Source organism: Balearica regulorum, chromosome 1, assembly GCF_011004875.1.
Source record: "Balearica regulorum gibbericeps isolate bBalReg1 chromosome 1, bBalReg1.pri, whole genome shotgun sequence".
Lineage (NCBI taxonomy): Eukaryota > Metazoa > Chordata > Aves > Gruiformes > Gruidae > Balearica > Balearica regulorum.
Genome location: NC_046184.1, coordinates 160,271,619 through 160,284,591, shown reverse-complemented (window position 1 = coordinate 160,284,591; position 12,973 = coordinate 160,271,619). Strand labels below are relative to the sequence as shown.

Here is a 12,973-nt window from a genome sequence, read left to right as displayed (position 1 = left end):
TCCAACTGTATATTACAATTGACACACTGCACTTGTGTTGCAATTTCAGCACGCTACTGTACCACTGCTACATCAAAATCCTGTGTAAAGTAAATATCTAAAAATAAGTAAATTTATTATCAAATGTTAAACCCTCCTTGTATGGCATACCTAAAAGAACATGGTCAGAGAGTAGTATAGACCTATGCAGCATATTCTTCCACAAATGAATAACAGCACTTTCAAACAATACTTTCACACCCACATTCTTCAACAGTGTTGCTATTTTTTTTCTAAAAAAAAAACCAAAAGCACATTAACATTTTGTACATATTTTCTCTCTTCTAAACAACCATCAAAAATACTTATCAATAGAGTCGGATAAAAAGTGACAGGATGTACTTGTCAATATTGTAATATTTCTTGCCATCTGGATGAGCTTAATGCATTAGGAAACTTAAGGTTTGGATACAAATTAGTAAAGCTGCTTTCCTTGCCAACAGCTCTTAGCTGCTAGGTATCATCTGAATGTACACCTGTCTAGACACAGCCAAAAAGTTATTAGTTACATTCTGAAGACCAACCTATGTAATTCAAGGTAAAAAACAAAGGGACTTTGTCTAATGCCCTGAAATACCTTACCTTTGAATCATATGCCGATTGCTTTATTACTTCAGGTGCCATCCAAAATGGTGTTCCCACAAAGGTATTCCTCTTTATCTGTGTATCTGTTAGTTGTCCTGCTACTCCAAAATCTGCTAGTTTTACTTCTCCTTGTTCAGATAGCAATACATTAGCAGCTGGAATAAAGAAGAGGAAATAGCAGAAATTCAGACATTTGACACTGGAAAGGTGTTCATAGATACTGCATGAGCTCTTCTAATATTATTAGAACACAAATAAAAAACAATTTACCTTTAATATCTCTGTGGATTTTCTTTTCTGAATGCAAGTAATCGAGTCCTTTGAGTATCTCCCTCAATATTGTAGCAATCTGGGTTTCATCAAGTGAGCCAGGTTCTAACTGGGAGACACAAGAAATTTTTATATATATGTGTGTGTGTGTTATGTTGACATACGCATACATACAAAAAAGGAGAAACAGAGAACAGAAATAACATTGTGACTATAAAAAGACTACAAAACTCCTTCTGTTACTCCTCAAAACTTCCAATTTACTAACTTCGTAACATGAGATAACACCCAAAATATTCTTTAAAAAAAATTTACATAGTTCTAAAGTACTTGGCCTTATGAACAAGCAAAGAAATACTTCAAATATCTAAAACACTTTTTAAATGTTTGTTAACAGCTCCATAAAGACACAGTTTCAAGTTATTGCTTTGTGGTCAGGTCATAAATACATACAGTGCGTTTGAAAAGCATCTACGTTGTAATCTAATGATTAACATTTCACTGAACTTAGATGTGCCAACTCCACAGGCCCTATATGGACCCAAATCTCAGTGTGTGAGAAAGAAACTAAGGCATATATGGTACCAAATCAATCACATATCCTATTACTATATACTGCAAGGGATTTTGTGAAGCTCTCTAAAACACAACTCAAACTTCTAGGCTGACAGAGCATGGCATAGTAAAAAAGTTAACTTTTTTCATATAAAACTGAAAGTATAAATCTCCAAATTGATAGAATTAAAGGTTTCAAGAAATTTAATTCTTATGAGAAGAAACAGCATTCGTGGAAGATCCCAGAGCTCTGTACAACTGATATAAATTCTAAAAGTGAGTATGCCACTATCTCTAAAGGGACAGAGGAAAGGTCACTACCCAGAGAGGCTTCTTAACCAGTAAGAGCATTTTGAGAGAGACTCTGAAACTTTGTGGACAACAATTAATATTGGAAATATTCCAGTATTCTAGTTTACTCCACAACAGCAGTCACTGAAACACAACCAAAGAGTTACATCTCTGAAGCTTCACTATGTGAGAAAGAAAGCATTTCAGATAAAAATTTTCAGTTAAAAATTAAAATATTACATCCCTCAGAAATCCTCAGCTAAGAGGTAGGAACAGAGCTAAGATTTCATGTAATGCAGACAACATATTTATTTTACCTTTGTAGCTTTACTTACAGTCTGTTTTGCTTTTCTTTAGCTTTGATAATATACATGATATTGCTACTCCCTGAAACCCACTAAGACATTATAAAGGCTTTGCTCTGGCTAGGCTGCAAGTGCCAGTTCAAGACTTGGCAACGTGACACAGCACATCTAATGGGGGAAAACCTCTTTTGTCAGATGTTATCTCACCCTAGGAAGGTGATGAGGTTAGTGAAAAGAGACCGAGAATGTTAGCATTTGTACCTCAGCCACAAACCGAAACTACACTCAAAGTTGAACAACAACGTACAACATGTAATTGCATGAAATGTACTTTCTCTTGTGAAGTGTGATTTTCAAAACACCCAGTGCATATTCAAGTACAGAAAACATGACACATCTATACTTTGAACATGGAATTCAAGAGTCCTATTCAGTCTTGCCTCGAGTACAGAAACATGATAAAGTGTGCCAGTTGTCCTACCAGATTCCAGTTGAGAACCATAGTCTGCATGTTAGAACTAGGAAAACACGCAGCAGAACATAAACTGCAAATGAATGAAGCACACACAAGATGTTTAATATACACTTATATGATGATTTCAGTTCTGTGGAACAATTTCTTGATAACATTTCAGGATGTAACCAAACACTTTGTGCTATTTCTAGGCAACAAACTTGGGGAATAAACATGTGGTCATCACACAAGTGAAATGTGCATGATTACAAAAAAAGACATGAAAACACGGTAATAGCTGTTTCCTGTCTGCTCTTTTATAGCTTTTTAAAGCACAAAGAATAATTAATTTGTAAAAGCAAACTCAGTTTCTAATTGTTCTTCTATCAGGAAAAAGCTATCACAACAATAAATAAGCTTTATCTTTATGGGGAACATCATCCATTTCTACACAACCACAGAACTCCTTCTAACGGGATGGGGAAACTAAAGGTATAAACGGGTTCCACAAGGTAAATACAATTAAAATATGGCAGCACAACTGCAATTGTTATTGCCTCCTATTTTCTGGATGTTACCAGCTAAATCCCTCTAAACAAATCTTTTTCCTTTCACTCTTTCCTCGAGCATTTTTCAGTTGCCCCAGTTGAGAACAGCAAACTATGCTACTGAGACATTCAGTCTCAACTGGTATGACAATTTCCACATACTTAAGACATCCATTTTTATTTCTATAATAGTATTTTTAAAACCTTCAATAAATATAAGATGGCATGTCATTTTATTTATTTTTTTTAATAGCTAAAGTAAATGGCCAGTATCTAGTCATGGAAAACACAATGTGCACTGAACCTTTCGAATTATGATTCAAAACTGAGTAATTTTTTGTTATTGTATCTGATGCAATTAATCTAGTCTTTCAAATATCCCGAACCATATCGCTAAAAATCACACTTTCTTAAGCAGATCTCCTTGCAGAGTTACATACACAAATCTTTGCCAGAAGAGAAATGGAACAGATATGATTCACTAAATTTACAATTTACAAGGTTCTATTGTGTATTTACTGCATGCAAACACAGAATAAGGTGCTGTGACCACTGGGGAGCCTGTTCCAGTGACTGACAACCCTCTTGGTGAGAACATTTTCCTAATGTCCAATCCTAACTTCCCCTGATGCAGCTTCATTCCATTTCCTCATGTCCTGTCATTGGTTCCCAGAGAGTACCCCCTCTCTGCTGCCCACCTTGAGGAACTTGTAGACTGCAATGAGGTCACCCCTCAGCCTTCTCTTCTACAGGCTGAACAAATCACGTGACCTCAGTCATTCCTCCTAAGTCTTGCCCTCAAGACCTTTCACCATCTTGGTCGCCCTCCTCTAGATACACTCTAATAGTCTGATGTCCATGTATTGAGGTGCCCAAAACTACACACAATAGTTGAGGTGGGGCCACACCAGTGCGGTGTAGAGCGGTCACCTCCCTCAACCAGCTAGCTATGCTGTGCTGGATGCAGCCCAGGACACGGTTGACCCTTCTGGCTGCCAGGGCACACTGGTGACTCACACTCAACCTGTCATCAACCCAAACCCCCAGCTCTGTTTCCATGGGGCTGCTCTCCAGCCTCTCATCCCCCAATCGGTACTTACAACCAGGATTACTCCATCCCAGGTGGAGAATCTGGCACTTGCTCTTGTTAAATTTCATATGGTTGGGGATTGTCCAGCTCTGTAGTCTATCCAGATCTATCCGTAAGGCCCCTTTACCCTTGCGGGAGTCCACAGCTCCTCCTACTCCTTTGAAATGCATTTTTTAATACAAGTCTAAATTGCTTTTCTGTCTCTATTTAGACTTCAGTGAGACTTCAAACAGGGAAACTTTGTTTGTTTGTTTGGGGGGGTGGGGGGTGGCAGGGAAGAGATGTTAAAATGTATACGCTAGGAGGAGTTGTGGTGGCAGAATTAAGAGAAGAAAAAACTATTTTCAGCCACTAGTGTTCTCTGGCTGACTGAAGATTACCATTCTAAGATGTTTATATCCTGCTTCCAATATTATGTTGCTTAGTTCCCTTCCATCTATACAAATAATCAGTCTTGCCTCATGGAAAAGAATATTTTCCTGGCATTGACAAATACTTTTTCTCCTTTACTGGAAGCAAACATTGTCATAGCAAAATGACATATTACAGTTTGCAGAATTATAAGATAGGAAAATAATTATGTGAGGTAAAATAACAAAAACCAGACATAATTTACTTACTAGATCAAGGGCAGAGCCTCCACCCAGATATTCCATTATTATCCATAATTTTGTATCCTGCAAAACAAAAAAACAACAAAAAATCTATTAAGTTTAAATATATATATATAAAATTTATTAAGTTAATGGGCCTTGTTCCATTCTTTTTGCTGTAGAATCTACAGTTTTGAAACACCACTAACATTGAATTGTTCCTCCAAAATATCTCTGAATTATTCTTTAAGATATATTATTTTTAGTCCCATCTGATAAGGAATTAATTTAGTCTGTCAAGCTTTTTACACAATTGTGTGTGTTCATGAAAGTTTCATTCTGTTCCTCTAAATTAACAAGAGGAAAGGCTATTTCACATTTACCAATGGGTAAGAGCATAGACATTAGAAGTTTATTACTTCCAAATAATTGATGCATACTCTTAATGTCACACCCAAGCTCATTTCACAGTATCTCTTTTTTGTACTGATACTAATACTACTAGAATATACATAGTATCCAGGGAAGAAGAAATTTCTCTTTAATCACTACCAAAGAGTCAGGTAGTAGAAGGAAATCTCTTGCATTTATGCCCACTAGAACTGGACAAGTATTCTGAGCCTCTGAGCTCACCAGCATAGTAACTCTCAAAAGCCACCCACCTAGTTGTTCTTATCACACTCCTTAGTACATTTTGCAAACATATCTTCTGAGACAAGAAAGAAGACAGACAGGCCCACTCAGTGAAAATGGAGGAGAATGAACTTACATTTTAAAACCCTGATTACAGACATTCAGAATACCAAACAATAATTACATTACATAAAATAAATTTTCTTTCCTTAGGAAAAATGTCTTTATTTCTACAGATACTCCAAAGTATTTTCTTTAATAAGCCTGACTCAGGTTGAACTTAATTTAAAATTTATTCTTCGCATCCCTGCGTTGTTTCATTTTCTTGAACAGTCATCTGTCTCTGATCTAAGGAAGAATACTAGTAATTTTTCTCCACTAATGCTTATACATCTGATACACGGTATAGAATTTTGGACAACTGTGTTCAAGAAAGATGAAAAAAAACTAGTAATAAAGTTATTCAAGGTGACTAGAGCAATTTGCTAGATTTAGCTAGTAAAGTAAAAGCTAATAAATTAAAAAAAAAATAAATCTGCTGTATTCTCAAGGGAAAGCTTGATACATACTATGTCTCACACAATATATACAATACACTATGCTAAGAAAGAGACTGAACCTGATCATTTCTTTCCACTGTTTGCAGCATCTTATTCCTAAATACAGTAAGATAAGCAGTTAGTCCAACTTTTCCTTGCAGTACCAGCCCTGAAACGTGTTTTAAATCTACCAGATATTCAAATGAAATTGCTGTGTGGAACATATGGTGGGGTTTGGTTTAGTTTTTATGATTATCAAGTTGTATTATGATTTGTGAGTTTTAACTCTATGTACCAAACATTCATAAGACTTCTAGCATAAAAATGTAGGGGTCTCAGAGCAAGGAGCACATAAATAGCAAAAATACTCATTTGCTTCATCCTGCAAATTAAAACATCATAAAAATAACAACTCACAGCCATGGCAGGTAAGACTCTGAATACTCATCTATAAAGATGGATTAAAATTTTTTGAAAAGTGATAAAGGTATTGCAGAAATTAACTTTTTCTAAATCCCCTGAGAGATTAGAAAATTTTAGCCCTCAGTACTCACATAAGCCTTTTAGTCCTTATTATAGCTGTAGTGCCATCTGCATCTCTCCTCACTCTGATCTCAGAATGCACCTTCTGTAGGTAAATGCACACAGTCCTTCCCACCTACCTCCAGTTCTACGAACTGTACTATTTTTAGGTGAGACTCTGGATTAGAGTTCCTTCATCACCCACTATCTTTAGCATAGATGCAGCTAAATTTAGATACCTTTCTTCAGGAATCAACTAATATTATTTGACAAACACACACTTGTTAAAAATATTTTAAGAGAGCTGGAATACATTTTTTGGTAGAAAAAAGTAATTTTACAATATAAGCTATCTTAGTATCTACATACAGCATTTTGATAATCCTTACTTTCTGCAGACGCCACAGATATTCCAAGAATTATAGCTCATCTTGAGAGAGTCCCTTATAGTACGGAAATACTTGCTTTGCTCCTAAGAGTTTCTCAGATTTTGCCTGCCCCTTCAAGGCTCCAGGTCCTAATAGCTTCAGAACAAGTATGCTTCTGAGAAGCATCTTGTAGTAAGTCATTTCATCTTCAGAAATCTTCCTAAATTAAATCAAAATTTTACATACATATTTTGCTTCAGCCTGGTAACATGTCTTTTAAAGCTGCACGAAAATCCCTGAATATTCAGATTTTGTATGCCTGCAAAATTTACATTTAATTTTAACAGTAATTTAAACACAAACATGTCAACTGTATCACTACTTTTTATTTCAGTGGAAATGCCCGGGTGGGAAAGAACAAGGTAGGACAAACAAAACCCTTGATCCTCTCAAAAATAGAAGGAAAAAAAACCCCAAAAAACACCTCATCAAGAAGTCAATAAGAGATGGATATTCTCTTTTCTATCATCTCGATTACCTCATGGATGTAGAGAGCTAACAACTTTAAAAAAAGATACAATTCCCCAAAAGAGAAATTCTCCATAAAAGTAGCTACTAAATTCTCCAGTTGAAAATTAGAAATTAGAGGTAGCAGGAAATAACTTAAAAAAAAAAAAATTAGTATAATTTTAATTACATAGTTACATAATCAGGTAACACAGTTACACAACTACAAATTATACAATTCTTTTAAATCTAGTAGTAGTCTTTTAAAATCATCATTTATCCTTTTCAACTCTTTCCTGTTTCCTCAGTCTTTGCTCCTGAAACTTTCATCATCAGCTGCTTGGGGCCACATATTTGAATTTACAATATAAAAGCCATGGATCCAGTTAACTCAGTAACACATTTTAAAACAAGTGAAGTATGGAAATGCAGCTAGGGAACACACACATAACTGTATCTGTATCCCAGTGTGAAGCTAAGCAATAGCAATCTATTGCAATTATGGCATCTTTATACCTGTAGCCCTAGATTCAAAGTGATTTTCAATTCCCTATGGTTCCCCCTCCCCTTTGCCACAGAAATATTACTCAACTTCACAGATGTTTTGGGTTTGTTTGTTCTTTAGTTTTCATCATTCATATGAAGTATCTGAACAGATGTAATTCCTATTGTAGTGAATCTCACTATCACCTTTAATTCTTGCTGGAATTTTTTTTTTTTTGCTTATTTAAAATCTGCATACATTGCTTAACAAGAAAATGCAAAGAAATACTTTTGGTGAGACAGTTTTAATGAATTGCTTAATATATGTTCTACCTTACAGCCAGTAACCTACATATACTTACTTTACACCTTGTAACAAAAGCACAAGGCAACTAGAGCACTACTGTCAATTGACTTCGGCATCACCAGAGCAACAGAGCAACGTGCCTCCTTCTCTCCTTCCTTTCCAAGGATCTCTGGCATGCTTCACGTTCCCTAACACCTACAGTCACTTTCCTTTTTAAAGCTGCCCAAATTCTTTTTTCGCTTGTACTTCTCACATTCTTCTGTATATATTCTCCACTCTTCCTCTCAAACAGAACACCAAAAGCAATAAGTTTTCTTCCATAGCCTAGATTAGTAATTACACATTACACATAATCACTTATCTTTTCAAGAAGATACTACGCTTATATACTGAGACTAGCAATATTTTAAGTGCTCCATTTTAAGATCTGAAATAAGACCAGTTTTCTTCTTTTAAGCATCAGTCATAACACAGCATTGAATTTTCTTCCAGATACAGTGAAGCCATGGTGAGTCATCAATCCAAATTTAGGATTATTATTTCTCTATAAACATACAAAAGCACATTAATGAGGGCACATGGAACATTACGTTTTTCACAGTAGGAACAAGAGGTTTTCCTCTGATGCCATGAAACTGAGCTTTGGAATCTAAATGAAAATCTGTTACAGAAAGGCAGAGTTTCTGTAAATCCTTTCCAAACTAGTTTGCTCTTCTTGACATCTGACTTCTGATTTTAACTCTGGAATGACAAAAAAAAAAAAACCCACCTTACAATAGTAGCTTTATCTCTAATGAAGTATTCTCCATGTTATACCATGAAAGTATTTGTAAAATAAGTGCAGTTACAGCAGGTAAAGAACTTCTCTTAATATGTAAAAATCAAGGACTATACACTGAAAAAACAGGTCATCCACCAAAAAACCCCTCTAGTCTCAGAAGCACATTTTAACCAAAATCAGATGACTATAGAAGACATATACAGAAATAAGTAATCAAGATTAAAATGTTTATTTATAAGTCCTTTCGAAGTTAATAATAATTTGACTAAACAGGGAGAGGCTGATCTTTAGAGATGCTTTGTATATTTTTATTTATTTTTAACATGAAGAACATAATCACACATTTCTTAGCGCTGTGATATTAGAGAGGAGAGATTGACCTAAAGCAATTAAGCCACAGTACATATTGACGAAAATGGTTCTGTCACCTTTCTTGGGAGAAGCAACAGCTGCAGAGGAAAACTAAACACAGAGCCACAAAAAAGGACTAGAAGAACTCGGAAGTAAGAGCACCAAGTGACCTGTACAATAATTTAGAATTTAACTAACGCAATTTGAAAACAGTAGCACAACAGTGAGCACATGTTTGTTTCTAAGTGAAATAAAATCCCCCCACCTATTGTGAGAAAGAGAATTTCCCACCTTAAATTTATTGTGAGAAAGGGTATTTCTCATCTTAAATTTATGGTACACAATTAGCAGCAGAATAGAGGGTATTTATAAATATGTAAAAAATGCTTGTTTAGTTCTGCAGAGAAGCCATCTCCAAATTCCACTTAGAATCTGTATTTAAAAGCACTATATGTCAAGAATCACAAAAGCAAGAAATTACATACTTAATTGAAATAACACAACAGATTTGCTAATAAAAATAAGAACTAGCTTAAGTTGATCTATATACTAAAAGTTTTACTATCACTGGAGTAGTAGAAAAAACTGCAGTATTGAAAAACAGAAATAGAATATCTTGGATAGAACTTTAATCTAAAAAGAACAAACTAGTTCCAAAACTGATACGCATTGCATAGTGTGATCTGTGATATTTTGATTAATAAAAATTTCAGTTTAACTGGTCTATATGCCGAAGTAATACAGGCCAGAAAGAGACACTTATATTTCAATACTAGCATAAATTTAGTATTAATGTTCATACCGATACTCCAGCATAAGAACCTTGAGATATACAATGTATTCAACAGAGTAACTCTCTAAATGGTCTTCCTGCTACAGGTTGTTACCACTCCTCATGGAGATTTGTCTCCTGTTAACTTCATATATGAAAATACCCAGGGAAGTTTGACAGCTGTAGCAATCAGAAGCTTTTCAAATACTTGCACTCTGATTCTGAGATGCCTGACTTCCAAAACATGATGCAGTGATCATAGAACTTGTCTTCTGTATCTGCTTTAAGGAACCTTGCCCACCATTCCCTGATTTGGAAGGAAATAAAGATTTTTTTTTCAGGATTTCTTCACACTTGTGTTTTTAACTATGCATCTGAAGCCCATGCTGTTCGACAAAACCACCAGGTGGCAGAATCGCATAATGCCAAAGATGCTCTCTAACTACCCGCACCCCCTGCAACAAAGAACGTCCAGCCCCAAAAGAAACAGTGCAACCCGACAAAGACAGACGCACAAAACTACCTGTTCAAAATGAATCTGAAAACATTTTGTGAAGGATGTCAGAGTGATAAAAGAGGATGAAATGACTAACCAAAGAAAAATACACCTTAAGGAATATGACAGGTCATACATCTGAATTCCTCAAAATGCCTTCCTTTCCTCACAATCGTCAAGCTCAGCTTCAGGCACCATTTTATTCATTCGCCATCTCCTTTGAACACCAAGTCACAACAGTAGTCACTGTCTTGTTATACAGGATGAAGAAGAGGTACACCCTGGTATTTGAGTTCTGTGAGCTTATACGCAGAGATAAGATACAGAACAATCACAAAAAATTTAAGGTTTGTATGATGCCACAAATGATGCATTGAGGTAATGACAGGAAATGGCATTTGTATATTTGTGGTGCTTGCTCCTCTTACAGGGGCTCAAACTTTTCCACAACAACACTAAACCCTGCCAGCTGTCTCAAATCTGAAAACACATATTAAGAAGTATCAAGAACTCCAACATATTTTAAATATCCTCCCCCTGGAGCTTATCCCTTCATAAAAAAAGAATGCATATACAAGAAAAGCATTATTTTAGGCTTTAGAGAGAAGGCACCTATGGTTGATGTATTGCCATTAGATCCCTGAAACTCATCAGGATTTACAAACTTTCCAGTTGTTTAGTTGACCGTTCAATTTCTAGACCCACAGATTAGTATTAGAACAGACAGCATTTGCCAGACGTGTGTTCTTTAACAGTACAAGGTGGCTATTACTGTTATTCAGCAAATGCATGGTTTTGGCAAGGAACGCCCACAGCTCTACCTCATGGCCTCAATTCTTGTCATTTCTCGACTAGTTATAAATATTACCTATATATACATTATTGGTTCAATTTAAATCTAATCAGAACTAGATCCAGTGCTGCCATATGTTAACATTACAGATTAATAGCATAGCACTATCTGCTTTCGTTCCATTCTTTCCAGTACGCAATCCTTGGACACAGGGAAGGTAAGCAATGCACCCTTGAACTTCAAACAGCCTATGCAGATGCCAGTCCTGTTGCTCAATGTCATATAATAACTGTCTTGACAGATGAAAGGATAGTTACTGACTGCAAAACAAAGTTTATTTACATTGCAGTTTCTCCAAAATTTGAACACCCAATTCTGTTAGTAGAAGTAGTAAATAATCAAGCCCTTTCCATTGCAAATGGACAAACCAACTCTACGACTCCATACTGTTTAACAGCTATCAAGAAAGGCTATAATATTTACAAACTTTTGGAACTGTCTACACAGAAGACAAAGTCAGGAAAAAAAAAAACATCTTTCAGTACCAACTCACACCACCTTTCTAAGACAGTGTAGTTCGTTCTCAAAGGCAATATCAGTAAGCACTACTATTTTTCTTCCACATCTGACGAACAAGAAGTTCTCTAGCCTCATTACAAGGAATGAAGAACGCCAGCATCATTCCAACACTTCCTAGGAATCATACTGAGTTCCATCATGCAATTAATCCTTCGCTTGAACTTTTCTTTGACAATTCACTCATCTGCTAATGTTCTTCCATCTATTTCCACCTACTACAACACAAGCTTGTATAGATTGGTGTATCATTTTATAAAAGGGGAAGTTATTTGTTTATGTCATTACATATTTCATTAAATAAAAACAAAAGGTAGTATTTCCTAAAGACACTTGTTTCAGAGCACCTGGAAGTCAGATGGCATGGAAAGACAACTGTCGGCTTTGCAGAACAAGAGAAACTATTTCATGAGAGAACAAGGCTAAAGACACCCAGGTTGCCTCAGCCACCACAGATATCCTCTGGATAAATCATCCTCTCCCTCTCCTCCATCCTGTCACAACTAGCAATCCATGTTTTAGAGCAGAGTCTTCAAGTACTGTCCAGTGTTCTTAGAAGGGTGAAAAATAACTGAAACACCAACAACTGCAGTGAATTAGCCATCTTTAACCTTGGAAACTAATATACTGCTTGGGGGTTTTGAAGTGTAAGAGGAACAAAAGCAGATGTTATGAAATACAGATTAAGATAATATATTTATCAAGAAAGTATGAGCAAAAATCTAGCCACGCTGAAGTAGATCATCTGGTATACTATTAAAGAGAACAGTTAAAATTGATTTTATTTCTTGAATGAATGACTGAATTTTACTACCAATTTTAAAGGCTCCAAAGAGAAAGAATACTGCTTTGAAAATCAGTTCCCTCCAGGAAAAATTGATGAAGCAATAACTAGATTTATATTTGAAAGGAATTCTTTAAGTATTTCAGGAATTCCAGAGCCTACAAATAATGTAACACTTCCCACCTATAGCTAGGTCTCTCATTTTATCAGAATGTATGTCCATCAACAGATACTTTATTTCAGATTAGAAAGAACTCGAGCAATTCTCAGCCCTGTTCCTACTCTTTCCTGCTGAATTCCTAGAGAAGTAGGCATAGAGCAAGTTTACTTT

The 12,973-nt window shown here is 35.7% G+C and overlaps 1 protein-coding gene across 5 annotated transcripts in view; it reads right to left on the bottom strand.

Moving 5' to 3' along the window:
• Nucleotides 1-12,973, bottom strand: part of STK24 (serine/threonine kinase 24) — a 63,983-nt gene that overhangs the window by 22,170 nt on the left and 28,840 nt on the right. For all 5 annotated transcript variants that reach the window (XM_075741098.1, XM_075741107.1, XM_075741123.1 and 2 more), the window contains 3 exons: nt 4,758-4,814; nt 895-1,003; nt 622-779 (listed from right to left, as the gene is read on the bottom strand). In XM_075741098.1, coding sequence (XP_075597213.1) covers nt 622-779; nt 895-1,003; nt 4,758-4,814 — 324 coding nt within the window. The remainder of the gene's footprint in view (nt 1-621; nt 780-894; nt 1,004-4,757; nt 4,815-12,973) is intronic.